Source organism: Apteryx mantelli, chromosome 3 (genome assembly GCF_036417845.1).
Source record: "Apteryx mantelli isolate bAptMan1 chromosome 3, bAptMan1.hap1, whole genome shotgun sequence".
Lineage (NCBI taxonomy): Eukaryota > Metazoa > Chordata > Aves > Apterygiformes > Apterygidae > Apteryx > Apteryx mantelli.
In genome coordinates this window covers 140,431,281-140,455,668 of record NC_089980.1, presented here as the reverse complement: position 1 = coordinate 140,455,668, position 24,388 = coordinate 140,431,281, and the positions used below count along the sequence as shown (strand labels likewise).

General features: G+C 73.8%; 5 protein-coding genes across 5 annotated transcripts; 2 read left to right on the top strand and 3 right to left on the bottom strand.

Moving 5' to 3' along the window:
• Window positions 1–207: 207 nt before the first annotated feature.
• Window positions 208–3,322, bottom strand: ATRAID (all-trans retinoic acid induced differentiation factor). The gene is made up of 7 exons (XM_067294519.1): window positions 3,156–3,322; window positions 2,353–2,483; window positions 1,880–1,951; window positions 1,486–1,557; window positions 795–916; window positions 559–659; window positions 208–478 (listed from the first exon to the last, which is right to left on the bottom strand). Exons 1-7 carry the CDS (start codon window positions 3,252–3,254, stop codon window positions 374–376), a joined length of 702 nt encoding a protein of 233 aa, XP_067150620.1. The 5' UTR covers window positions 3,255–3,322; the 3' UTR covers window positions 208–373.
• A 3,402-nt stretch (window positions 3,323–6,724) lies between these two features.
• SLC5A6 (solute carrier family 5 member 6) lies at window positions 6,725–13,641 on the top strand. Its single transcript, XM_067294906.1, has 16 exons — window positions 6,725–6,772; window positions 9,312–9,790; window positions 10,200–10,265; window positions 10,346–10,397; window positions 10,585–10,652; window positions 10,757–10,911; window positions 11,130–11,270; window positions 11,359–11,488; window positions 11,629–11,717; window positions 11,809–11,921; window positions 12,003–12,070; window positions 12,153–12,239; window positions 12,326–12,507; window positions 12,605–12,708; window positions 12,795–12,916; window positions 12,996–13,641. Exons 2-16 carry the CDS (start codon window positions 9,461–9,463, stop codon window positions 13,173–13,175), a joined length of 1,887 nt encoding a protein of 628 aa, XP_067151007.1. The 5' UTR covers window positions 6,725–6,772; window positions 9,312–9,460; the 3' UTR covers window positions 13,176–13,641.
• Window positions 13,642–14,058: 417 nt separating this feature from the next.
• On the bottom strand, window positions 14,059–16,394 carry TCF23 (transcription factor 23). Its single transcript, XM_067294905.1, has 3 exons — window positions 15,984–16,394; window positions 15,141–15,392; window positions 14,059–14,253 (listed from the first exon to the last, which is right to left on the bottom strand). The coding sequence occupies exons 1-3, from the start codon at window positions 16,173–16,175 to the stop codon at window positions 14,119–14,121; spliced, it is 579 nt and encodes a 192-aa protein (XP_067151006.1). The 5' UTR covers window positions 16,176–16,394; the 3' UTR covers window positions 14,059–14,118.
• Window positions 16,395–18,416: 2,022 nt separating this feature from the next.
• PREB (prolactin regulatory element binding) lies at window positions 18,417–22,257 on the top strand. The gene is made up of 9 exons (XM_067294520.1): window positions 18,417–18,576; window positions 19,238–19,433; window positions 19,657–19,868; window positions 20,096–20,176; window positions 20,266–20,390; window positions 21,007–21,180; window positions 21,251–21,323; window positions 21,531–21,690; window positions 21,801–22,257. The coding sequence occupies exons 1-9, from the start codon at window positions 18,442–18,444 to the stop codon at window positions 21,893–21,895; spliced, it is 1,251 nt and encodes a 416-aa protein (XP_067150621.1). The 5' UTR covers window positions 18,417–18,441; the 3' UTR covers window positions 21,896–22,257.
• Window positions 22,258–22,371: 114 nt separating this feature from the next.
• Window positions 22,372–24,328, bottom strand: ABHD1 (abhydrolase domain containing 1). The gene is made up of 9 exons (XM_067294634.1): window positions 24,212–24,328; window positions 23,974–24,134; window positions 23,716–23,898; window positions 23,574–23,619; window positions 23,318–23,430; window positions 23,073–23,246; window positions 22,929–22,977; window positions 22,699–22,864; window positions 22,372–22,629 (listed from the first exon to the last, which is right to left on the bottom strand). The coding sequence occupies exons 1-9, from the start codon at window positions 24,326–24,328 to the stop codon at window positions 22,400–22,402; spliced, it is 1,239 nt and encodes a 412-aa protein (XP_067150735.1). The 3' UTR covers window positions 22,372–22,399.
• Window positions 24,329–24,388: the final 60 nt, after the last annotated feature.

Below are 24,388 nucleotides of genomic sequence, written 5' to 3'. Positions count from 1 at the left end.
GACCAGCTCCTTTATGCCCTTTTCCCACACTTGGGCCTCCCCAACCCCCCCAATCCCCCCATTCCAGCCTCGGTCCTTCCCCTCGGCCCCCCCAGAATGTGCTGGCGCGTCTCTCCGGCCAGCAGCCCCCGGAGCGGCCACAGCCCGGGGCGCTGCACTGCCGCATGGTGCGGGAACATGGCAGCGAGAAATGAACTGACACCGAGGAACTGTGAGCTCCGCATGTGTATTCCCTGCGTGGGAATACAAGGAAACCAAAGGGCCGGGGCCACGGCTCGGCCCAGGAAGGAGTCCGACGGACACGAGGAGATGGCGCTGCCCGCATGGGCACCCCGAGCGGTCCCGGGCGCAGCGAGGAGCAACGTTCCCGTTCTCAGGGCGCCTTGGCTTTCCGGCGCTGGGTGCTCCAGAGCAGGAGGGACAGCGCCGCCGTCACGGCCCCCAGGATGCCACAGAAGAGCAGCACGGGGAAGGCACCCTGCAAGGCAAAGCAGCAGTGAGCAGCAGCATCCCGGGTACCCGCGGAGCCGGAGCCCGGCAGCACCCGCGGCCCCTCACCTCGCGCAGACACTTGTAGCCGTGGAAGGGGCTGGAGCAGAGGCACTGGGAGAGGCCGGGGCCGTCCGGAGCGCAGAGCGCGTTCTCGGGGCACAGCTGGGCTGGGGGGAGCAGAGACACGGGGTGAGGGGGCTGCTCCGGGGGCGCCCCTGCCCTGCAGCATCGGGGCGCTCCGGGTGGCTCCGTGCCACCCCGCTGCGGACACACAGGTCCCGGCTCCCGACCCAGTGCCCTACCCAGCTCCCCGGAGCTGTTGCAGGGGTTCCGCTGGCCCTGGCACAGCCGGCTGCTCCCGTGCGTGGTGACCTGCTCCCAGGCACTGCTCCCGCCTGGACACTCCAGGGAGAGCGGCACCGCGCTGTGAAACACAGCTCAGAGCCGGGGTGGCGCGGACAGGCCGGCACCTGCCTCCTGGTCCTGGCAGCCCTGCTCCCGGTGCCCCCCGTTCCCGGCACCCCCATTCCTGCTCCCGGCACACCCCACTCCTAGGGCCCCCCGCTCCCAGCACCCCATTCCTGCTCCTGGGACCCCCTGCTCCCAGGGCCCCCATTCCTGCTCCCAGCACCCCCCACTCCCAGCACCCCCATTCCTGCTCCTGGGGCCGGGGCCCCCCCACTCCCAGGGACCCCTGCTCCTGTTCTCAGCATCCCCTGCTTCTGCTCCTGGCTCCCCTCACTCCCGGGGCCCCCTGCTCCCAGCACCCCCATTCCTGCTCCCAGCACCCCCCGCTCCTAGGGCCCCCCGCTCCCAGAGCCCCCATTCCTGCTCCCGGTGCCCCCTGCTCCTGCTCCCAGTGCCCTCCTGCTCCCGGTGCTGCCTGCTCCCAGCCAGCCCCGCTCCTGCTCCCAGCCCGTCCCGCTCCCAGCCAGCCCCTGCTCCCGGCCCCCCTCGCTCCCGGCCCCCCGCCCCGGCAGCGGGGGGACTCACAGGCTCTGCAGGCGGGTGAAGCCCAGGAAGGAGGCGTTAGGCAGGGCCGTCAGGGGGTTCTCTGTCAGGTCGCTGCGAACACACCCGCGCGTGGGTCCCGGCCCCACGGCTGCCCCGGGCGCCCGTGAGCAGCCCCGGCCCGGCAGGATCCCGCCCCGCGGGTCCGGGGGCGCAGCGCAGCCCCGCGCCCCTCGCCCGGCTCCCCACGGGGCCGGGGGCCCCCGCGGCGCAGCGCCAGCACCGGGTGCGGGGTTGCTCCCATGGGGACCCCCCCCCGGGGGCCGCGAGGCCTCAGGGGCCCCAACGGGCCGTGCACGCCCCAGGGCCTCTGCGGGACCCCCCCGGGCACCAGTGGGCCCAGCCCCACGGCAGGGCAGGGGGGCAGCGCACTCACACGACGACGGCGGCCGCCGCCTCCGGCAGCCCCGGCGGGAGGCTCCGCAGGGAGCAGCGGCTCAGGTCCAGCCTGGAGAGGGGGAGCAGTCGGAGGGTGGGGGGGGCAGGAGCTGCACCCACCCTGCGTGCACCCGCCCTCTGCAGCCCCCCGGGCACCCAGCACCCCCCCACACCCCATGCGCCCCCCACCCACCCTGCAACCCCTGGGTCCCCCCATGCCAGCCCTACATGTGCCCCGAGCTGGGCGCCCCCACACCCCCCTGCGCCCCCCGAGTGCCCCCCACCCCCCTGTGCTGTGCACCTACCGAGCACCCCACACCCCCTGCGCATCCCCCCGTGCCCGCCGAGTGCCCCACACCCCCCTGTGCCGTGCACCCACTGAGCACCCCAACTCCCTGTGCATCCCCCTGCACCCGCCGAGCGCCCCCCGCCCCTCGCACGTCCCCCTGCCCCCCCCCGGCCCCCCCTTACCCCACGATGCGCCCCGGGTGGGGACCCCCCGCCACGCAGCAGCGCCCCCGGGGCTCCGCGTCCGCCCGCGACGCGCAGTACCGGGCCACGGCGGAGCCGTTGTGCAGCGGCCCCGCGCAGCACCCGCACACCTGCGGGGGGCTCGGTGGGCGCCCGGCACCGGCACCGGCAGGCAGAGCCCGCGCTGCCCTGCGCGCCCCGATGGGCACCGCCGGCCCCGGCACCCCCCGACCCCCGCAGCCCCCGACCCCCAGCACCCCCCCGACCCCTGCAGCCCCCCGACAACCGGCACCAGCCCCGACCCCTGCAGCCCCCCGATCCCGGAACCTCCCCCGACCCCCAGCACCCCCCGACCCCTGCAGCCCCCCGACAACCGGCACCAGCCCCGACCCCTGCAGCCCCCCGACAACCGGCACCAGCCCCGACCCCCAGCACCCCCCGACCCCTGCAGCCCCCCGATCCCGGCACAACTCCCGATCCCGGCACCTTCCCCGACCCCCAGCACCCCCCCGACCCCCAGTTCCCCCTGACCCCCGCAGCCCCCCGACAACCGGCACCAGCCCCGACCCCCGGCGCCCCCCTCGACGCCCGGCACGCCCCGACCCCCGCGGCACGCCCCGACTCCGGCACCCCCCAGGCCCCCGGCCCCCCCCGGCCCCCATCACCCCCCACCTCGGCACTCGGGCACCCCTAACGGGAATCCCCCATTCCGGGGCACCCAGTGACGGTGGGGCATCCCCGACACCCCCCCCCCCGGACGCCCCGAAACCGCGCATCCGCCGCCCCCGGTGCGGCCCCCGCACCGTCCCGCCCGCGCCGCCGGCCCGGGGCAGCAGGGGCAGCAGCAGGGGCAGCAGCAGCAGCGGCGGCAGCAGCGGCAGCGGCAGCAGACGGCCGCCCATAGCGCCGAGCCGGGAGCGGCGGGCGCCACCGGCCCGGCCCGAGCAGTCCCGCCCCGCCCCGCTCCGTCGGCCCGGCCCCGTCGCGCTCTTCCGGGACCGCCCAGGGGCGGAGCCAGGGCGAAGGCGCCCCCTGCCGGGACGGGAGGGCGCTGCGCGGGGGGCGGGGACAAACAGGGAAGGGGCGGGGCGAGGAGGGGCGGGGACGAACAGGGCAGGGGCGGGGCGGGGAGAGAGGGGGGACCACGGGGCTGCGCAGTGCAGCTGGGGGCGGTGCAATGGGGGCAGCACAGCGCGGGGCGATGCAGTGCAGTTGGGGCAGCACAGAGCGGGGCTGCACAGTGCAGTTGGGGGCAGTGCAGTGGGGGCAGCACAGCGCGGGGCGATGCAGTGCAGTTGGAGCAGTGCAGTGGGGGCAGCACAGCGTGGGGCCGCACAGTGCAGTTGGGGGCGGTGCAATGGGGGCAGCACAGCGCGGGGCGATGCAGTGCAGTTGGGGCAGTGCAGTGGGGGCAGCACAGAGCGGGGCTGCACAGTGCAGTTGGGGGCAATGTAGTGGGGGCAGCACAGCATGGGGCTGCGCAGTGCAGTTGAGGGCAGTGCAATGGGGGCAGCACAGCGCAGGGCTGCGCAGTGCAGTTGGGGGCAGCGCAGTGTGGGGCCACGCAGCGCAGTTGTGGGCAGTGCAGTTGGGACTGTGCATTTTAGGGCAGGGCAGTGGGCTGCGGTTTGGGTTAGGGTGATGCAGAGCCCAGAGGTTCAGTACAGGGCAATGTAGTTCAGGTCAGGGCAGTGCAGGGTTTTGAGTTCAGGGCAGGGCAGTGCGGTTTGGGGTAGGGCAGTGTGGGGCTGTGTGGGGTTATGTGGTTCAGTGCAGGACTATGAACCCGGTGCAGGGCAGTGAGTTCAGGGCAGGGCAGGGCAGTGTGGGGCTGCGTGGGGTTATGTGGTTCAGTGCAGGGGTGTGTGTTCAGGGCAGGACAGTGTGGGGCTGCGAGGTTCAGTGCAGGGCAATCCAGCTGAGGTCAGGGCAGTGCGATGCGGTTTGCGGCAGGATGGTGTGGGGCTGTGTGGTTCAGGGCTGGGCAGTCCAGTTCTGGGCAGGGCAGGGCAGGGCAGTGCAATGCAGGGCAGGGTTGCGCGTTCAGGGTAGGGCAGTGTGGGGCTACGCGGTTTGGGGCAGGGCAGTCCAGTTCCGGGCAGGGCAGTGCAGGGCTCTGAGTTCAGGGCAGGGCAGTGCAGTGCGGTTTGGGGCAGGATGGTGTGGGGCTGTGTGGCTCAGGGCTGGGCAGTCCGGTTCCGGGCAGGGCAGGGCAGTGCAATGCAGGGCAGCGCAGGGCAGGGTTGCGCGTTCAGGGTAGGGCAGTGTAGGGCTCTGAGTTCAGGGCAGGGCAGCGCGGTGTCAAGCAGTGCTATCCCGGGGCAGCAGCCGTGCTCAGCCCCATTCCCAGGCAGTCTCCGAGCCGGGGCCAGCGCAGTGCACAGGGCTGCCCCACGTGCATGGCCCTGCGTGAGCAGGCATCTGGGGCGTGCAGGGACACCGTGGGGTGCCTGGGGCAGGGCGCCGGAGCTGCGCCATGGGGCTGCACCCCAGCCTGATCCTGCTCCTGGATGGACCCACCTGGCCCCGGCGCGGAGCAGGCGCGCTCCCCCAGCTCTTGGGAACAAGGCACCAAGCTTGGGAGCACTGTGGGGCTTCTGCCCGCCTGGGTGGCCACAGCCATGCCGTGCCGTGCCGTGCCGTACTGGGGCTTTGGTGCCAGGCAGCAGCTGAGGGCCCGCAGAGAGCTGCCAGAGGGGTGGCAGTGGGGGGCTGCTGGCAGCGCCCGAGAGCATTCCCAGCACACAGCGGCCCCCGAGTCGGGGCACCGCAGGCCCCCGGGTGGAGGGCGTCCTGCGTGGCATGACGGGCGTGGGAACGGCAGGGAGCGACAGCCGCGGGGAGGCCGAGACGTGGGAAATGTGAGCCTGGCGGAGAGGCCAAGGAACAGGCGCTCGCTGGCTGGCAGCGGAGCGGCGCCGGGGCAGGGGAATTAGCTAATGGATGACAGGAGGTGAGAAGTGCCAGGGCAGGCGACACCTGCTCAGGCCCCGCGTGGCTGCGAGAGGCAATAGCTGAGCCATTAACCGCTGCGGGTGAAGTCTGATCACGCAGAGGCCAAGGGGGGTCAGCCGAGGCAGGGCCCCCAGCAAGGCACGGGCTTCCCTGGGCCTCCTGCCCCAGCCACGGGGGGGGGGGGCTGCGGGAGGCTGCACCGCAGGGCTCCGCATGCCGCGGGGCCGGGCACCACGGGCTCACGGAGCAGCCAGCCCGGGAGACCCCTGAAGGAGCACCCACACGGCGCCGGCTGCCCCCTCCCTTCCCCGCACGGCCGCAGGGTGCTCTATGGACCCTGCGAGCGGCCGGCGGCCCCGTGGGCTGGGAAGGGGCAGCGGGCTGCCGGGCACAGCGGAGCGGTGTGCCCCGGGCACGGTGACCTGCCGGCGAGGCTCTGTGCGTGGCCCCGGGGAGGCTCCGCACGGCCCCGCTGCTGCACGTGTCCCCAGGACACGGCTGTGCCGGCGGTGGGCCCAGGGCCCCTCCGGGCTGCCCTCCGCCTGCGTCGCCCTGCCTGAGACCCGCTGCAGGGAGAAACGGGGGCCGGGACCTGGTGTGACCCGCCGCCATGACCCCCCAGCCCTGGTGTGACCCCCCTGCCGGGACCCCCCAGGCCCGGTGTGACCCCCCCCACCGGGACCCCCCCAGCCCCGGTGTGTCCCTGCCATCCTGCCCCCAGGCCCGGTGTGACCCCCCCCACCGGGACCCCCCCAGCCCCGGTGTGTCCCTGCCATCCTGCCCCCTGGCCCCAGTGTGACCCCCCCCACCGGGACCCCCCCAGCCCCGGTGTGTCCCTGCCATCCTGCCCCCTGGCCCCAGTGTGACCCCCCCCCACCGGGACCCTCCAGCCCCGGTGTGTCCCTGCCATCCTGCCCCCTGGCCCCGGTGTGACCCCCCCCATCCTGCCCCCCGGCCCCAGTGTGACCCCCCTACCATCCTGTCCCTCAGCCCCGGTGTGACTCCCCCATCCTGCCCCCCAGCCCTGGTGTGTCCCCACATCCTGCCCCCCGGGCTCAGTGTGACCCCCCTACCATCCTGTCCCTCAGCCCCGGTGTGACTCCCCCATCCTGCCCCCCAGCCCTGGTGTGTCCCCACATCCTGCCCCCCGGGCTCAGTGTGACCCCCCCACACTCGGACCCCCCCGGCCCCTGTGTGACCCCGCGCGACGATCCCCCCGCCCCGGTGCCTCCCGTGACCCCGGGGTCACCAACGGCCGGCGTAACGTGCAGCCCCGAGGGGGGCGGGGCACGGAGCGCGCGGGAAAGCGCTGCGCCGCGACTGGCGGCGGCCCAGACGTCATCAGGGCGCGCGGGGCCGGGGCGGAAGGGCCGCGGCGAGGGCCGCGGCTGCCCTCCCTGACGCCATCGGGGCGCGCCGCGGCGGCGGGGGCGGCACGTGGGCCGGGTGCTGCCGCGGCCTCCCGGTGAGTGTCCGCCCGCCCGCCGCGCCGCCCCGGGCCCCGCCGCCCCGCCGCCCTGCCGCCGCCCCCGCCGGCGCTGCCCCGCGCCGGGACGCCGCAGACACCGCGGGCGCTGGGCCCCGGCCGGGGTCACCGGGGACATGGAGGACGGGGCAGCCGGGCCCGGGCAGCGGGCACCGGGACGCCGCGGGCTGGGGGAGCCGGGCTCCGAGCAGGGGACACCGGGGACAGGGGGGAGCGGGGCTCCGGGCTGAGGACACCGGGGACACCGGGGGGATGGGGCAGCAGGGCTCCGGGCTGGGGACACCAGGGGACACTGGGGACACCGGGGGGACGGGGGATGGGGGAGCTGGACTGGGGACACCAGGGGACACTGGGGACACGGGGGAGCAGGGCTCCGGGCTGGGGACACCAGGGGGATGGGGGAGCAAGGCTCTGGGCTGGGGACACCAGAGGACACCAGGAGGACAGGGGAGCAGGGCTCTGGGCTGGGGACACCAGGGGACACTGGGGACACCGGGGGGATGGGAGAGCCGGACTGGGGGCACTAAGGAACACCAGGGGGATGGAGGAGCAGGGCTCTGGGCTGGGGACACCAGGGGACACTGGGGACATCGGGGGACGGGGGATGGGGGAGCCGGACTGGGGACACCAGGGGACATGGGGGAGCAGGGCTCCGGGCTGGGGACACCAGGAGACACCAGGGGGACAGGGGGACAGGGCTCTGGGCTGGGGACACCAGGGGACACTGGGGACATCGGGGGACGAGGGATGGGGGAGCCGGACTGGGGACACCAGGGGACACCAGGGGCACGGGGGAGCAGGGTTCTGGGCTGGGGACACCAGGGGGACGGAGGAGCAGGGCTCTGGCCTGGGGACACCAGGGGACACCAGGGGGACAGGGGAGCAGGGCTCCGGGCTGGGGACACCAGGGGACACTGGAAACACCAGGGACACCAGGGGGCCTGGGGGACACAAGGGGACAGGGCAGCAGAGCTGCGAGCAGGGGAGCAGGGGACACCAGGGACGAGGGAGTGGGACTTTGGGATGGGGACGGGGGGGCTGAGGGTCAGGGCCAGTGGCAGGGGACACTGGGGACAGGGCAGCGCGGCCCTGCGCGGAGGACCCTGGGGACAGCGAGGGCCAGGCAGCGGCCCTTGGCCCGAGCGCCCGGGGACGCCGGGAGCAGTCCTTGGGCTGCGGGCCCAGTGGGGCAGGAGCTGGGGAGCGGCGCCGGCGGCCCCGTGTTGAGTCTCGGGATGGAGTGCGTGGGTGACCTTGGACCCTGCCTGGGCGCTGCGGCGCATGAGCCGGAGGCGTGTTGCTCTCTCACCCCCTTCCTTCTCCGTGCCCACGCGGCCTCCCCGCTCCCGCCGGCGTCCACAGAGGCAGGCCCGGGCAAGCCACCCCGCGAGCGCCGGTGCTAGGCGGCCCCGGGCCGAGCGTAATCCCCGTGAGCACGCCGCAGTCATTCCTCTGCGGATCAAGGCAGGCAGCGGAGCTCCCGGCCCGCCGTGGGCCTGCCTGGCCCTGCTCCCCCCCGGCGGCAGGGACGCGGCGCTCCGTGTCCCTGCCCGCCCAGCTGCCCCGACGCGCGACCCACGGCGCGGGGGGCTCTGGGCCTCCGCCAGCCAAGCCGCCGCGGGGGGGCAAGGGTCGCCGGGGGCCGCGCTGCCTGCGCCCGTCCCGGCCGCCCCTTCCCGCTTGCTGCCAGCGGCTGCAGCCGGAGCTGGGGCGCCGCGGGGGGGCGAGGGCAGAGCGGGGCCCTGCGCACGCAAGCGTGGCTGCTGGGGAGAGCAGCGCCAGGGCCAGTGGGTGCTCGGGGTGCTTTCTGCGCTTCGCTGCCGGCTCGGTCTGCGACCTGCCTGCTGTCCCCATCGACACCACTGCCGCTGCAGTGGAGCTGGGGGCTGCAGGGCGCCGGGGCGGGGGCGGCTGCGCCGGCACCGGCGCCGCCGGGCTTGGCAGGGCCGTCTCGCGGGGGCGGCCGTGTTGGGTTTGGCTCTGCGAGCCGGTTCTGCCGGGCTTGGCCGGGACGCCTCGCATCCGGAGCGGGGGCGGCCGTGTTGGGTTTGGCCGCGTGGGCTGGTGCTGCCGGGCTTGGCGGGGCTGCGCGGTGCCGGGGTCCTGGGTGGGCCTGTTTTTGCAGCCACGCTCTTGGTGTTGGTTGGAGCAGGCTCCCATTTGCCTTGGATCCGGGGAGGCTGGTGGGTGGGGGCTGCCGCTCCTGGCCCGTCGGCGGGAGCCTGGCAGGAGGGGGCGTTGGAGCTTGGCGGAGCGGCGCGCGCGCGGAGAGCGCCAGGAGCCGGGCGCCCGGCCCTGCCCGGAGGGGGCGGAAGGGTTAAGGTGACGTTCCTCTGCCCCGTCTGCCCCCCCGCCGCCAGGTCCTTGAGACGGGCTGAAGTCAGACGCGCAAGCGGAGATCCCCGTGCCGTTTCCTTGCAGCTCCTGCTCCAGGCCCGCGCGCCGCAGCAGCGGAGCAGCGCGTCCCCGTGCTTAGCCCTGCCGGCGCCGCCTGACCCCCCTCTCCCTTCTCTTGCAGCTCGGAGCTCCAGCGAGATGCCAGCTCGGACCCGCTCCTGGGGCGGCTGCCGGGGCTCGGCGTGCCCATGAGCTGGGGAGGGAGCGTGCCGGGCAGGCGGCCTGGTGGGAGCGGGTCCGGCGGGGCAGGTGTAGCGGGAGGCGCTTGCCATGGAGTTCACGGTGGTCGACTACATCATCTTCGCGCTGCTGCTGGTGCTGTCATCGGCCATCGGGCTGTTCTACGCGCTGAGCGGGGGCCGGCAGCGCACCGTGCAGGAGTTCCTCCTGGCGAACCGCAATATGGGCTTCCTGCCCGTGGCCCTCTCCCTGCTGGCCACCTTCCAGTCGGCCGTGGCCATCCTGGGCGTGCCGGCTGAGATCTACCGCTTCGGCACCGAGTACTGGTTCCTCGGCTGCTCCTACTTCCTGGGGCTGCTCATCCCGGCGCACGTCTTCATCCCCGTCTTCTACCGCCTGCGGCTCACCAGCGCCTACGAGGTGAGCCAGGGGTGTCCCCGCGCCCCCGCGCACGGGCGGAGGGGGGCGTGCACGGAGCCCAGCGCCCCTCGGGACCGCACGCGCGGCCTCGGGGGACGAGCCGACGCGGCCCCCTGCCCCTTCTCCCGGCGTCCAGCCTGCCGGGCCACGCAGGGGCCGAGCGGACACTCCCCCTCGCCCCTGCCCGCTCCGTGCGGTTTGTCCTGTGCTCCGTGCCCGGGCAGCGCTGGCTGCGTCTCCGGTCATGGCAGCGAGAGCTGCTGGTTAGGGGGTGCCGAGCCGGGGCACAGCCGCCTTCCCTGCCCTCCGCGTCCCTGGCAGCCGTGCCGGGGACGCAGGGGACGTCCTTGCCGCGCGGGTCCCCACAGGGGGTGGGACAGGTCCCCTGACCCCGTGTCTGCCCCGGCAGTACCTGGAGCTGCGCTTCAACAAGGCCGTGCGCATCTGCGGCACCGTCACCTTCATCTTCCAGATGGTGAGTGGGTGCGGGGAGGAGGGCGGCCGTGGGGGCCGCGCGCGCTGCCGCCGGGCTCTGCGAGCGCTGCTCTCCCGCAGGTCATCTACATGGGGGTGGTGCTCTACGCGCCCGCGCTGGCCCTCAACGCAGGTAAGGGGGGTCTCATCCGGCCTGGGGTATGCTGGAAGCCTCCGGTGTGCCGGCCGCGGGGAGGGGATGCACGGGTTGCTGCGTGGGGCCGGGCGACGGCAGAGCCCGGCGGGTGCAGCGCAGCTCCGTCGTCGGCGCCGGGCTCCTGCCGTTGCCGCTGCTCGCTGACCCCGTGCTCCACCTCCAGTGACGGGCTTTGACCTCTGGAGCGCGGTGCTCACCATGGGGCTGGTCTGCACGCTGTACACCACGCTGGTGAGTGCTGCCCCGACGCGACGCCGCGGGGCCGCTCCGGGGCTGGCCGGCCGGGCACAGCGGCTGCCCCGGCCCCGCGTGACGCGGGTGCTGTCCCTCCGCAGGGCGGGCTGAAAGCCGTCATCTGGACCGACGTCTTCCAGACGCTGGTGATGTTCGCGGGGCAGCTGGCCGTGATCGCGGTGGGCGCCCGGCGGGTGGGCGGCATCGGCCGCGTCTGGCGCGTGGCAGACGAAGCGGGCAAGATCTCCGGCATCGAGTGAGCGAGCCCGGTGCTGCCTTGGGCCAGGCCACTGCCTGCGCCCACCGGGGAGCAGCGCCGTGGGGCGCGGGGAGGCCTGCGGAGGGGAGAGGAGCCACGGCGCCGCGGGGGCCGGGGGCAGGCGCGTCCCTGTCCCCGTGCTGCGAGCACCCCGCGGGGCCGGGACGCCCGCTGCGGCCGGCGCCGTGACGCTGCCTCCCGGCGCCTCTCCGCAGCCTCAACCCCGACCCCTACGAGCGCCACACCTTCTGGACGCTGGCCTTCGGGGGCGTCTTCATGATGCTGTCGCTCTACGGCGTGAACCAGGCGCAGGTGCAGCGGTACCTGAGCTCCCGCAGCGAGAGGGAGGCCGTGCTGTGAGTGGGGCTCGGGAGCGGGGCGGGAGCGTCCCGGCCCCCGCGGCCCCCCGCGCCTCACCTCCGCCGGCCGCCCCTCGCCCCGCAGCTCCTGCTACGCCGTCTTCCCCTGCCAGCAGATCGTGCTCTGCCTCAGCTGCCTCACCGGCCTCGTCATGTTCGTCTACGACCGGGAGCACCCGCTCGCGCCCGCCCATGGACGGGCCTCCTCCGACCAGGTGTGGCCCACGGCGCGTCCCGCCGGCTTTCGCCCGGCTCCGGCCACCAGCAGGGCGGGGTGCCCGTGGCTCTTCCCGAGCCCACCGCGGCCGTGGGGGGCCCCCCGGCCCCGCTCGCAGCCCCTCCGCCCTCTCCGCAGATGGTGCTCTACTTCGTCATGGACGTGCTGCAGGACCTGCCGGGGCTGCCGGGCCTCTTCGTGGCCTGCCTGTTCAGCGGGTCGCTGAGGTGAGCGCCCCGGCCCCCCGTCCGCCCGCCCGCCGGCCCCCTGCCCGCGGCGCCGGCCCCACTCCGCCTCCTCCCTCCGTCTCCTTCGCAGCACCATCTCCTCCGCCTTCAACTCGCTGGCCACGGTCACCATGGAGGACCTGGTGCGGCCGCACCTCCCCGGGCTCTCCGAGTCGCGGGCCACGCTGCTCTCCAAGCTGCTGGGTGAGCCGCGGGGCGGCCGGGGGCGCCGGGGGTCCTGCGCCGCCGCCCGCCCCGCCGTGACCCCGGCCCTCCTCTCCCCAGCTCTGGGCTACGGGCTGCTCTGCCTCGGCATGGCCTACGTGTCCTCCATGATGGGCCCCGTGCTGCAGGTAGGCGCTGGGCCTCCCCGCGCGGCGCCCCCGGCCTCCCCGCGTGGCCCGGGGCTCAGCGGTGCCCGTGTCCCCCCCGCAGGCGGCCATCAGCATCTTCGGCATGGTGGGCGGCCCGCTCCTGGGCCTCTTCTGCCTCGGCATGTTCTTCCCCTGCGCCAACCCCACGGTGAGCGGGGCGGCGGGCACGGCCCCGCCGGGGGCCGCAGCAGCCCGGAGCCGGCCCCACCGTCAGCACCCCGTGCCTTCCCGCAGGGAGCCGTTGCGGGGCTGGCGGCCGGCCTGGCCATGGCCTTCTGGGTGGGCATCGGCAGCCTGGTGCAGAACATGCGGGCGCCCGGCGGGGCCCCGCCGCCCAACAGCACCGCCTTCCCCACCGCCAACCTCACCGCCGGGCTGGCGGCCACGCTGCTCCCCTCCACGCCGGCCCTGCAGAGGTGAGCGGCCCCAAGGGGGTCGGGGCGGCGCGGGGCCGGCGGTGCGCCCCACGGCCGCCCGTCCACGCACCGCCACGGCTCCCCGCTGTCCCCGCAGCCCCACCGGCCTGCAGAAGTTCTACAGCCTGTCCTACATGTGGTACAGCGCCCACAACTCCACCACCGTCATCCTCGTGGGGCTCCTCGTCAGCCTGCTCACCGGTGAGTGTGCGGCCGGGGGGGGGGGGGGCCGCGGGGCTGCTCCAGCCTGCGGCCCCCTCTGCCCGCCTCTGCCCCCCCCCCCCCAGGCCCCACGCCGGGAGAAGCCGTGGACCCCCGCACCATCTACCCTGTGCTGCCTCGCCTCTTCTGCTGCCTGCCCCGGCGGTGCCGGGACGCGCTGCGCTGCGGGGTGGGCTCCGCTGCCCAGGTGAGCGGTGCAGCCCCTCGCCCGGCCCACCCGCCGCGATCCCGCAGCCCCGGTCCCTGCCACGGCGCTCTCCCGGCAGGAGGCTGACAGCGTGGAGGTGCCCACGGACGCCATGGAGAAGTGCGGCGACGGGCTGCCCAACGGCCCCGCCGGCGGCCTGGCCCCCGTGGGGGTCCCCGGGCGGGAGGAGGAGGAAGGACAAGGCTACATCCGCACAGCCGGGGCTCCCACCTACACCGTGCAGGAGACGTCGTTCTGAGCCCGCCCCGCCGGGCCGGGGGCTGCGCAGCCCCACGGGGCTCTCGCACAAGGTGGAAAGCACTAAATGCCTGGGGAGGGGCTGGGTCCCGGCCCAGGAGGGCTGCTGCCGGCCCCGCGGGGACGGCTGGGCATGGGGCCACGTCCTCGCAGCCTGCCCGCCCCACGTGGGGCCGGCCCCGGTGCTGCCGCCGGTGCAGACCGTGCCGAGCGCGGAGCTCTGCTCGCGGGCGCCGCGGGCCCCTTCCTCCCCGGCTCCCCTGGGGCTCTGGGACCACAGTTTTCGGGGACGAGGCGGAGCGGTCCCCATTGCTGGGCCGGGGTGCTGCTCCGGCGCCCTGGCCGGGCCACGTGCCTTACCGCAGCGCTCCGCGCGGGACGGGATGGGGCAGCCAGCCCCTGGCGCAGCCGGCCCCGCTCCCACAGCATTTCTCTGTTTGTCCCTCCCAATAAACCGTTCCAGTGCAGGTGTTGCAGCCGCCCCCCCCTGGAGCGCCCCGTGCCGAGCCCCCTCCCTGCGCCCGCGCCAGCCCCCTGGCCTTGGCCCTCCCGCGCCCCCGGGGCCGGCTGTCTCCCAAAATAGCAGGGGGGAGGTGGGGCGGCTGCTTCCCAGGCCCTGCCGCCCCGCCGGGGTGCGTGGGAGCCCTGCCAGCGCGGGGCAGATTTATGGCGCCAGCCTTGGCCTGGACCCCGTTCCCGCAGAGCGGCGGCCGGGGCAGCAGCGGCCCCACGGCGGAGGGGCCGGGGAGCCTGTGCTGGGGCTGCCGGCGCTGTCTCGCCCTGGGTGGGAGATGCACGGAGGCCCCGCGTCCCCGCTCCCGGCACGGCAGCTCCCGGGCACGGCCGTGCACCACGGCGCCACGCAGGCAGGAGGGCAGGCGCCGTGCTTTTGGCAGCGTTTATTGTCTGGGAGCCCAGCCCCACACCGGGGGGCAGACGTGGGGTCACGGGGTGCTGTCCCACCGCCTGTCCCCACGGCCCGCGTCCTCGGGGCTGCTGGGGGCTGCTGTGGCCACGGGGGGGTCAGGAGCGGGGCCCCCCCAGGGCCCGATGTAGAGGCGGGAGCGCATGGGCCATTTCTGCAAGAAACAGGAGAGGGGTCAGGCTGGATGTGGCCCCTCGGGCTGCCCCACACCAGGGGGAGCGAGGGGCTGCGACGGGCACTGCAGGGATCGGCTGGCAGCAGGCACTGGGGGCACTGGGGCACTGCAGGGACCGGCTGGCGGCAGGCACTGGGGGCACTGGGGCACTGCAGGGACCGGCTGGCGGCAGGCACTGGGGAGACTGGGGCAGTGCAGGGACCGGCTGGCAGCATGCACTGGGGGCACTGGGGCACTGCAGGGACCGTCTGGCAGCAGGCACTGGGGGCACTGGGACACTGCAGGGACCGTCTGGCAGCAGGCACTGGGGGCACTGGGACACTGCAGGGACCGTCTGGCAGCAGGCACTGGGGGCACTGGGGCACTGCAGGGACCAGCTGGCAGCAGGCACTGGGGGCACTGGGGGACTGCAGGGACCAGCTGGCAGCAGGCACCGGGGAGACTGGGGCACTGCAGGGACCAGCTGGCGGCAGGCACTGGGGGCACTGGGGCAGTGCAGGGACCAGCTGGCAGCAGGCACTGGGGGCACTGGGGCAGTGCAGGGACCGTCTGGCAGCAGGCACTGGGGGCACTGGGGCAGTGCAGGGACCATCTGGCAGCAGGCACTGGGGAGACTGGGGGACTGCAGGGACCGTCTGGCAGCAGGCACTGGGGCACTGCAGGGACTGGCTGGCAGCATGCACTGGGGAGACGGGGGCACTGCAGGGACCGTCTGTCAGCAGGCACTGAGTGCACTGGGGGACCACAGGGACCAGCTGGCAGCAGGCACTGGGGGCACTGGGGCAGTGCAGGGACTGGCTGGCAGCACATGCTGGGGCAGTGGGCACTGGGGCACTGGGGGCACTGGGCACTGGGGCAGCGCTCACCCTCACGGGGTGCAGCAGGCGGTGGCCGTGGGGCGGGTGGCAGGTCCCCGGGGGCAGCGGGCTGCGGCCCAGCGCCTGGCCCAGGTGGGCGATGTAGCTGGTGGCCAGGACGAGGACGTCCAGCTTGGAGAGCTTGGTGCCGGGCGGCACGGCGGGCAGCGCCGCCTGCAGCGCGACGAAGGCCTGGCGCAGCGTCCGCACGCGGCTCCGCTCCCGCGCCGCGTTCCCGGGGCTCAGCGGCCCCGCGGCGCCCTGCGGCGAGAGCGGGATCAGCCAGGCGCCGTGCTGGCCTGCGGCCAGAGATGGCCCCCGTCCTCTGCGGTGCCGCGCAGGGCGTCCCCGGGGCCCTGACCCCGCTGCATCCCCGCACCCCTGGGCCCCGTGGGGCTGCGTCCCGCTGGCGACGGAGCCTCTCCCAGGGCCTGGATCACCCAGAGAAGCTGCTGCGGGCAGCACCCACATCCCCATGGGGCAGCACCCACATCCCCATGGAGCATCGCCTGCATACCCGTGGAGCAGCACCTGCATCCCAAAGGGGCAGCATCCACATCCCTGCGTGGCAGCACCAGCATCCCAGTGGAGCAGCACCCACATCCCCATGGGACAGCACCTGCATCCCTGCGTGGCAGCACCCGCATCCCAATGGAGCAGCACCCGCATCCCCGTGGGGCAGCACCTGCATCCCTGCGTGGCAGCACCCACATCCCAATGGAGTGGCACCCACATCCCCATGGAGCAGCACCCGCGTCCCCATGGGGCAGTGCCTGCATCCCTGGGGTGCAGCACCCGCACCTCGGGCTCCTGACGCCCCCATCCCATGGCCGCGCCCCGCCGGCTCCTTACCCGTCCTGCTGCTGGGGAGCTCCGCGGGGTGCCGGGGTGGGGGGCCCTGCCTGCGCCCCCCGGCCTGGCTCTCCAGCCCTGCGTGCCGGCCCGCGGCGGGCTCCGGATGCCTCTGCTGCCCACGGCCGCGGGGGAGCCACACTCAGCGGCTGACCCGGCTCCGCACCCGCCTGCCTGGCTGCTCTCTGCCATGGCCGTGCCGCGGGCAGCCCCTGCCCATGGGCTCGGGGCTCCGGCGTCTGCCTCGGCCCTGCGAGGAGCCAGGGGCCCGGCAGCCCTGCGCCCCCCCGCCTGCTCCCGCCGGCTTGGCCCAGCCTGCAGCCTTATCTGGGCCCGTGTCTCGCCTCCCCCTCCTTGGCACTTGTGCACGGGATGAGCAGGAGGAGACGCGCTGTCCCAGCCGGAGCCTCCCCCGGCCCTCGGCCCGCCTGCCGCAGCTCTGCTCTCCCACCGGCCGACCTGGCCCCAGCGCCGTGGGGCACCCGCACGGGATCAGCCGGATCGGCCGTGCACAAGGCAGGGCACACGCACAGGACTGGGGCGTGCACGGTGCAAGGCACCCGTGTGGGATCGGCCATGCACAAGGCAGGGCATCCGCATGGGATCGGGCCAAGCACAGGACAATTTGCCTGCGCAGGATCCTGCCGTGCCCCGGGCAGGGCACCATGTGCAGCCCATGCGGCGCCAAGGCCCCCGGCCCCCATGGGGTGGGAGCCTGGTGCTGGCATTGCCCAAACCCTGCAGTTCCCCACACCCCAGCACCTCAGGCACCCCGGGACTCCCTGCACCCACATCCGCAGCCCCCGGTGCCGCGCGCCCTGGTGCGCCGGGAGCAGGAGGGGCCCGAGGCCCCCAGGGCCATGGGGAGGAGGGGGCTGAGGGAGGCAGCACGGCAGAGGGCTGGCGAGGGGGCAGCAGGTGCGGGGGAGAGGCTGGGGCCAGCGCCCAGCGGTGCTGTGCTGGGGCTGCACGGGGATCCGCAAGAGCCATCCAGGAGCCCCGGCATCCCGCAGCATTGGGGGTGCCCCCCCCCCACCTGGGGGTGTCTGGCCCGGCCCCTCCCCAGGGAAGGGGTGGGCAATGGGTTCCTCCACGGTCCCCCCCTGGGGAGCCCTGTGCACGGTGCCCCATTGCCTCATGTGGGTGCTGCCACCACTGTGCAGGGATGTGGTACACACGCAGCGTCCCGCTGCATGTGGAGTGGGCGCAGGTGAGGGTGCCCCATTGCCCTGCTGAGCACAATGCCCCATTGCAGGGGGGGTTGGGAGCACAGGCAACGCCCCATTGCACGAGGAAGGGTGCATGGAGCTGTGCAAACACGATGCCCCATTGCACAGGGAGGGTGCACATGTAGTGCCCCACTCCACAGTGGTGCTGCGACATGTGGTTCCCCGTTGCACATGGGTGCTCTGAGCACACAGGAGGCTTCATTGCATGAGGATCGCACGTGCAGTGCCCCATTGCACTGCATGCTGTGCACATAGGATGCTCTGTTGCAGAGGGCTGCATATGCGATGCTTTGTTGCATAGGGGCTGCACACGCAGGGTCCCATCCCACGGGGTGCTGTGCACACACATTGTCACACTGCACAGAGGTCGCACACACGAGGCTCCATTGCACAGAGGTTGTACATGCAGGGCCCTGTCGCAGGGGTGCTATGCGCACAGAGCCTTGCTGCGTGGGAGCTGCCTGTGCCGGGTCCTCTTGCACAGGGGTTGGATGCACATTGCCCTGTCGCACAGGGGTTGCACGTACAATAGCCCTCTGCATGTGGTTGCACACGAGACGTCCCACTGCACAGCGGTTGCACACACACAGCCCCACTGCATGGCCCTTGCACACACCCACTGCCCGTTGTACAGCAGTTGTACACACACCGCCTCGTTGTTTGGCACTTGCACACACACCACCCCATTGCATAGTGCTTGCATACACGCAACACCCTGTTGCACAGGGGTTGCACATGCACTGCCCTGTTGCAAGGCGGTTGCACATGCCCACCGCCTGTTGCACGGTGGTTGCACACATGCACTGCCCGTTGCACAGCGGCTGCACACACAGAGCCCCGCTGCACGGTGCTTGCATACACGCACCGCCCCTTGCACGACGCTCGCGCCCACCTCCCTGCCCCCCCCCCACTGCGCATGCGCGATGGCCGGGGACGGGGTGGCTCGCGGGGCCGGGGCGGACACGCGCGCGGCAGCCAGGGGGCGGGGCGGCCAGGGGGCGGGGCGGGGCGGCTGGGGGCGGGGCGTCCGGGGGCGGGGCGGGGCGTCCGGGGGCGGGGCGTCCGAGGCGTCCGGGGGGCGGGACGGGGCGGCCGAGGCGTCCGGGGGCGGGGCGGCCAGGGGGCGGGGCGGCCGAGGCGGCGGGGGGCGGGGCGGCCAGGGGGCGGGGCGGGGCGGGGCGCGGTGACGCGGCGGCGGCGCGCGGGCGCTGACGTGTGCGGGCGCAGCCATGGCGCCGCGGCGGCCGGCCGAGCTCTACCGCGCGCCCTTCCCGCTCTACACGGTCCGCGTCCACCCGCGGCGCCCGCTCGCCATCACCGCCGGCGGCGGCGGCGCCGCCAAGACCGGCATCCGCAACGGCGTGGTGCGGCGCCGGGGCCGGGGCGGCGGGCTCCGGGGCTGGGGGGGCCGAGGGGGGGCCCGGGCCCGGGGGGGGCCGGTGGCTGGGAGGGGTCATGGGGTGAGGGGTGTCATGGGGATGCGAGCCTGGGAGACGGGGGGGGGTGTCATGGGGCTGGGGGGTCCCTGAGGCCGTGTGGAGGCCTGGGGGGGGTCCTGGGGGCTGTGCAGGGTCATGGGGTTGAGGGGGCGTGGGATTGGGGGGGGTCATTGGTCTGGTGGGGGGTCCCAGGGGCTGGGGGCGTCATGGGGATGTGGGGGGAACCCCTGGGGCCTATGGGGTATCACTGGGCTGGGAGGGTTTGGGGACTGTGGGGGGCTGGGGGGATCATGGGGCCATGGGGTCCCCGGGGCTGGGTGCCGTGGTTGGGCGTCACAAGGTGGCGCAGGGGCTCAAGACCTGGGTACAAGGGACCTGGGGGATACGGAGCGTGGGGAGCTGGGGCGGCGTGTGGATGTGCGTGGGGGGGTCCTGGGGAGGGGGAGGCAGCGTGGCAGCAGCAGGGCAGAGGCCTGCGGCTCCCCCAGCCGCAGCTGCCGCAGAGCCCGGCAGGGCGCGGGGCGTCCTGGGCTGAGCCCTGCCCCGGGGCGCTGTGCGACGCCGATGGCCCCGCTCTGTCCTGCAGCACTTCCTGCAGCTGGAGCAGATCGGGGGCCAGCTCAGCGCCTCCCTGCTCCACTCGCACGACACTGAGACCCGGGCCACCATGACCATGGCGCTGGCGGGCGACATCATCGCCGCGGGGCAGGACGCCAGCTGCCACATCCTCCGCTTCAGCCTGCAGGCGCCCGAGGCCAAGAGCGGCCCAGCCGGCAGGAGCGGTGAGGCCCCGCTTTCTCCCGGGCTGGGGGCGATGGGGTCACAGTGCCCGTGACGGGCCCGTGGGGCCAGGCGCGAGGAGCTGGTGTGCGGGGCAGTTTGGAGGTGGGGCAGTGCTGGAGGGGCCCCTGGCTGCTCTGGGCCCCCTTGTCTGCCAGGTCGTGAGGCTCACACCCAGGATGGTGGGAGCTGCGTCAACGCTCTCCCTCCTGTTCCCCACCGCAGGCGGTGGGGAGAAGGGGCCGCGGAAGCGGAAGGGCCCCAGCCCAGCAGGGCAGGGAGACACACAGAGCCAGACGAACGAGGTGGCCGTGGAGACCCTGCACAGTGTCCGCACGGATTTCAGCCCTGATGCCCTGCAGAAGGCCGTTCGCTTCAATGCCGACTGCTCCCTGCTCGTCACAGGCGGTGCTGACGGCTTCCTCCGCCTTTGGGAGGTAGGCACGGGCCGGGGAGCTGCGGCCGGGCACCAGCATCTATCTGGCCCGGGAGGCCAGGCCTCCGAAAGGTGCGAGAACAGGAGCTGCCGTGTTCCTGTGTCCTTGCAGATTTGCGGCACCTTCTCTGAGTGACCCCAGGTGCTGTGTCTGGGGGAAGTCCTGGGGGGCCGCCACGTAGCCCTGGCCCAGAAGCTGCGGGTCTGATGCCTGCTCTGCTTTTGCAGTTCCCTAGCATGAAGAAGACACTAGAGTTCAAAGCCCATGACGGGGAGATTGAAGATATTGCGCTGGGCCCTGACAACAAGGTGATGAGCAGCTGCTGGGAGGAGGCGGGAGGCTCCCACCAGCCCCACCGTGACAGCCGTCCCCGAGCACACGCTGTCTGTGCACGCAGGTGGTGACAGCAGGACGGGACTTCCAGTGCTGCGTGTGGCAGCGGGACCAGCTGGTGACGGGGCTGCGCTGGAACGAGAACCTGCCCGGCATCCCGGACAAAGCTTACCGCTACCAGGCCTGCAGGTGAGGGCAGGGCCGCCCTGGGGCTGGGGCGCGCATGCACCTCGGCCGGCACAGGGCCAGGACGAGGCCGCCCTGGAGCTGGGGCGCATGTGCACCTTGGCCAGCGTGGGGCTGGGACCAGGCTGCCAGGACGGCCTGTCGGCCCAGGCTGAACATGCCTGGAGCCCCGGACCTGCCGCTGGGGCGGTCTGGGAATGGGTCGCATAGGAAGCTCTGGGCATCTGTGTCTCGGAGCTCCTGAGCCAGGTGTGGCGTCTGCACTTGACTCCTGACGGAGCAAGCGCGTCCCGTTGCTTTGCTGAACACGCGTTGGCTCTTCTCCCAGCCTCTGCCGTGCCTTGGGGGAAGGAGTTTCCTAGATCAGCTCCAGGCTGTGGGAAGCAGCATCTCTCTGTTGTGTGTTTAAACAGGGCAGGGTCTAGGTCCAGGTTGGGCTTGGGGTAGTAGAGGTGGGAAGCGGGTGGTGCTGTTAAGGCCCCCTCCCGGTCCTGGGGGAGTGGTGCGGTGGCGGCAGTGCTGGATGCAGGGCTGACACATCCCCCCCCAGTCCCCTTGCAGCTGCAGGCAGTGGGGAGGGGTGGCACTGGCCGTAGGGACTGACGCAGCCCTCTTGCAGGTTCGGGGCCGTGGAGGACAACGCGGGGGCGCTGCGGCTCTACACGGTGCAGGTGCCCCACAAGCGGGAGCGCCGCCCCCCGCCCTGCTACCTGACGAAGTGGGACGGGAAGAGCTTCCTGCCGCTGCTCACCCGGCCCTGCGGCAACGAGGTGGTGTCGTGCCTGTCCGTCAGGTACGCCGCGAGGGGCGGCGGGGGCCGGGCGCTGGTCAGGCCGGGCGCTCACTGTCCTCCGCCTCTGCAGCGATTCAGGCACGTTCCTGGGGCTGGGCACCGTGACGGGCTCTGTCGCCATCCACATCGCCTTCTCGCTGCAGGTGAGCCGGTGCGTGGGGGCGGCGGGGCCCGTGCGGCTTCCGGGCTGGGCTTTGCCTGGCGCTGCAGCAGCTGCCTTGCTTCAGCCCAGAAACTGCTCAAACGGGGCGCAGAGAGGAGCGGAGGTGGCTCTGGCTGCTGCCGCGTGCCCTCCCCGCGAAGGCCGGGCTGCTTTGGGCGCCCCTGACCCTCCTGCCCCCCCCCCGCAGAGGCTGTACTACGTGAAGGAGGCGCACGGCATCGTCGTCACAGACATCGCGTTCGTGCCCGAGAGCCAGCACGGGCGGGAGCTGCTGGCAGGGAACGAGGCGGCCCTGCTCAGCGTGGCCGTCGACAGCCGCTGCAAGCTGCACCTGCTGCCCAGCCGCCGTAAGTGTCAGGGGCCTGGGGCGGGCATGGGGGTCACCGGTCATCGGGGGGTGCGTTAGGGCTGCTACGCCCCAGCCCAATCTTCCCTCTGCCGTGTCTCTCCTCCGCAGGCTCTCTCCCCATCTGGCTGTTGCTGCCGCTCTGCGCTGGGCTCATTGTGGCCACAATCCTGCTGCTGCAGCTCGCCTTCCCTGGCTTCCTGTAGGCCGGCCACCCCCCTCCTCCGGCCCCGGTGCCAGGACTGATGGCAGGGCCGGCCCTGGGCCCTGGGGGGGCGGCTGGCCGGCCTCGCCCCCCCCAGCGCATCGGCCCTCCCCAATGAGACTGTGAAGCGCATCAGGGACCACGCAGCTGAGGCCCTGGGGCCTGCCACCCCCGCTGGTGTTTGGGGAGCAGGACGAGGTGCCCCGGGGCACCGGAGCCCTGCGGGGCCCTGGCGGAGCCGGACTGTTCTGGGCTGCAGTGCGGCGCAGGGCTGGCCCCCGAGGAAGGACGGGGGTCCTGCCAGCTGCTGTCGGGTCTAACCCTCTCCTCTGCTGCTGCCATTAAAACTGGAGCGCGAAGGCAGCGCTGTCCCTGTCTGCTGCGGCTGCGCTCAGGGGGCAGGGGCGGTTTCCCGTCTCCACCTCCACTCTCGGCACCCTCGTGCTCCCGCCTTGCTCTCCCTAGTCAGCTCAGGTGATGCTGCTGCAGCAACTTTATTGTGGGGTCAGGGAGTGCCCTGCTCGGCGGCCTCCTCCCTGGTGCTGCTGGAGCCCTCGTCCAGCTGGCTCAGCTCTTCGCTGTGCTCAAAGACAGCGGTGACGAACTGGGCGAAGACGCGATCCACGTAGGTCTCGTGGCGGGGAAAGAGGCCCTCGAGGAACCCGATGTGCCCCCCGTGCGCCGTCACCAGCAGAGCCACGTTGGGCAGGTGCCACGCAGCCTCCACGGGGATCGCTGGAAAACACACGTGTGAGCCGCGGCTGTGCCCCGCAGCAGGGCCCGGCGCCCCGCGGCGTCGCTCACCGTGCAGGGGGCAGAAGGGGTCGTCGGAGGCGTTGAGGCAGAGCACGGGCACGCGGATGGCGTGCACCTTGCGGGAGGGGCTGGCCGCCTGGTAGTACTCGCGGCAGCTGCCGTAGCCGAAGGCTGGGGCGGTGTAGCGCTCGTCAAACTCCCGGATGGTGCGTGCCTGGGGCAGAGGGAGTGTCAGGCAGGGCCCGGCCCTCGGGGCCGGGGCGGGGGCGAGGCCCTACCTGCAGGATGTAGTCCACGTCTGCCTTGTCCGCTATCACCGCCCTGTGCCTGCAAGGCGCCCTGGGGTGAGTGCTGGGAGGTGCCACCGGTGCCCACCCTGTGCCGGGACACGCGGCCCCCTCCCCAGCCTCTCTGGGCCCCACCTGCGGATGAGCTGGCACAGGCCGGCTGCGAGGTGCTGGTTGAAGAGCAGGGCGTTGAGGGGCTTCTCCAGCGACTCCATGGTCTCAAAGGGGTCCCAGCTGGCGGAGATGGCCATAGCGGCCACCAGCCCTGCCGCTCGCCCCGTCCGGGCCAGGTAGTTCAGCACCAGGACCCTGCGGGCACAGCAGGCGCCAGGGTCAGGGGGAGCGAAGCTGCCGTCCCCGGCGCTGGGGCTCTCTCTTACCCGCCCAAGGAGACTCCCACGGCCAGGAGCGGGGCCTGCGGGAACTGGGTCCTGATGTGCCTGATGGCTGTCTCCAGGTCCTCGGTGTTGCTGGCGCAGAAGGTCCGGGGGGTCTGGGAGGGGGAATGGAGCTGGGGGCACGCTGGGGGCAGCTCCCAAGCTGAGGCTGTGCAGTGCCCTGCTGTGCCCCCCCCCGGGGCACTGCCTGGCCCCGGCTGCCGCCCCCCCAGGCCTCCACCAGGGCTGGGTCACTCACCAGCAGCTCCTCGCCCCCGCAGCCCCGGTTGTTGAGCACGACCGACCTGGGGAGAGAGCAGAGGCGTCGAGGCCGGGCGGCGCACCCATGCTTGCGCTCCCAGGGCTGCGGCACGGCTGCCCACACCAGGGCTGCGGCTCACCTGTAGCCGGCGCGCTGCGCCTGCCGCACCAGGTGCAGGACGTAGGCGGCCTGGCTGCTGCCGATGAGGCCCGGGAGCAGCAGCACGGTGGGGCGGGTGCGGGGGTCGGGGTGCCGGCAGCTGCCCGCGCCGTCGGCCCAGTCGAGCAGCAGCTGGCCGCCGTCGGGGGTGCGGATCCGCTCGCTGCGGGGAGCGCAGGGTCGGCGCCGGGGCCGGGGTCGGGCCCGGGGGCCGCGGCCTCGCCTGGCCTGGCCTCACCTGCGGTAGGAGACGGGCGGGCGGGACTGGAGCAGGGCGCGCAGCAGCGTCTGCAGGCGGCCCTCGAAGCACCAGGCCGTGGGGTAGAAGGTCTCGGCCGCCGCGGGGCAGCGCCGCCGCACGAAGGCGCGGAGCCGCGCGCCGCCGGCGAGCAGGGGCCGCTGCGGGGACGGAGCGCGGTCAGCGGGGCGGGACGGGGCGGCGGGCGGGCGGGCGGCGCGGCGGGGCCGGCGCTCACCTGGGGCACCCGCGCCCAGTAGTAGCCGAGCGCGGCGGCGGCGGCGGCCGCCAGCAGCAGCGGCGGGAGCGGGACGGGCAGCGGCGCCGCGCCGAGCGGGAGCCCCTCCGCCGCCATCGCCACCGCCACCGCCCGGCCCCGCCCCGCGCCGCCCGGCCCCGCCCACCCCCGTGACGA

What these genes read in the sequence shown, in the direction of transcription:
- TCF23 (XM_067294905.1), bottom strand. Translation starts at nt 16,175, where the DNA reads ATGGCAGAGAGCAGCCAGGCAGGCGGGTGCGGAGCCGGGTCAGCCGCT. An exon ending in GCTCCCCAGCAGCAGGACGG is followed by an intron (nt 15,393 to 15,983) that starts GTAAGGAGCCGG and finishes CTCTCGCCGCAG; the next exon opens with GGCGCCGCGGGGCCGCTGAG. An exon ending in GCCTGCTGCACCCCGTGAGG is followed by an intron (nt 14,254 to 15,140) that starts GTGAGCGCTGCC and finishes TGTTTCTTGCAG; the next exon opens with AAATGGCCCATGCGCTCCCG.
- PREB (XM_067294520.1), top strand. Translation starts at nt 18,442, where the DNA reads ATGGCGCCGCGGCGGCCGGCCGAGCTCTACCGCGCGCCCTTCCCGCTC. An exon ending in CCGGCATCCGCAACGGCGTG is followed by an intron (nt 18,577 to 19,237) that starts GTGCGGCGCCGG and finishes TCTGTCCTGCAG; the next exon opens with CACTTCCTGCAGCTGGAGCA. An exon ending in GCTTCCTCCGCCTTTGGGAG is followed by an intron (nt 19,869 to 20,095) that starts GTAGGCACGGGC and finishes CTGCTTTTGCAG; the next exon opens with TTCCCTAGCATGAAGAAGAC.
- ABHD1 (XM_067294634.1), bottom strand. Translation starts at nt 24,328, where the DNA reads ATGGCGGCGGAGGGGCTCCCGCTCGGCGCGGCGCCGCTGCCCGTCCCG. An exon ending in ACGTGGACTACATCCTGCAG is followed by an intron (nt 22,865 to 22,928) that starts GTAGGGCCTCGC and finishes CCTCTGCCCCAG; the next exon opens with GCACGCACCATCCGGGAGTT. An exon ending in CCCCTTCTGCCCCCTGCACG is followed by an intron (nt 22,630 to 22,698) that starts GTGAGCGACGCC and finishes TGTGTTTTCCAG; the next exon opens with CGATCCCCGTGGAGGCTGCG.
- SLC5A6 (XM_067294906.1), top strand. Translation starts at nt 9,461, where the DNA reads ATGGAGTTCACGGTGGTCGACTACATCATCTTCGCGCTGCTGCTGGTG. An exon ending in CGCGCTGGCCCTCAACGCAG is followed by an intron (nt 10,398 to 10,584) that starts GTAAGGGGGGTC and finishes CTCCACCTCCAG; the next exon opens with TGACGGGCTTTGACCTCTGG. An exon ending in GGCAAGATCTCCGGCATCGA is followed by an intron (nt 10,912 to 11,129) that starts GTGAGCGAGCCC and finishes GCCTCTCCGCAG; the next exon opens with CCTCAACCCCGACCCCTACG.
- ATRAID (XM_067294519.1), bottom strand. Translation starts at nt 3,254, where the DNA reads ATGGGCGGCCGTCTGCTGCCGCTGCCGCTGCTGCCGCCGCTGCTGCTG. An exon ending in GCGGCGGCCGCCGTCGTCGT is followed by an intron (nt 1,558 to 1,879) that starts GTGAGTGCGCTG and finishes GTGTGTTCGCAG; the next exon opens with CGACCTGACAGAGAACCCCC. An exon ending in TTCACCCGCCTGCAGAGCCT is followed by an intron (nt 917 to 1,485) that starts GTGAGTCCCCCC and finishes TGTGTTTCACAG; the next exon opens with CGCGGTGCCGCTCTCCCTGG.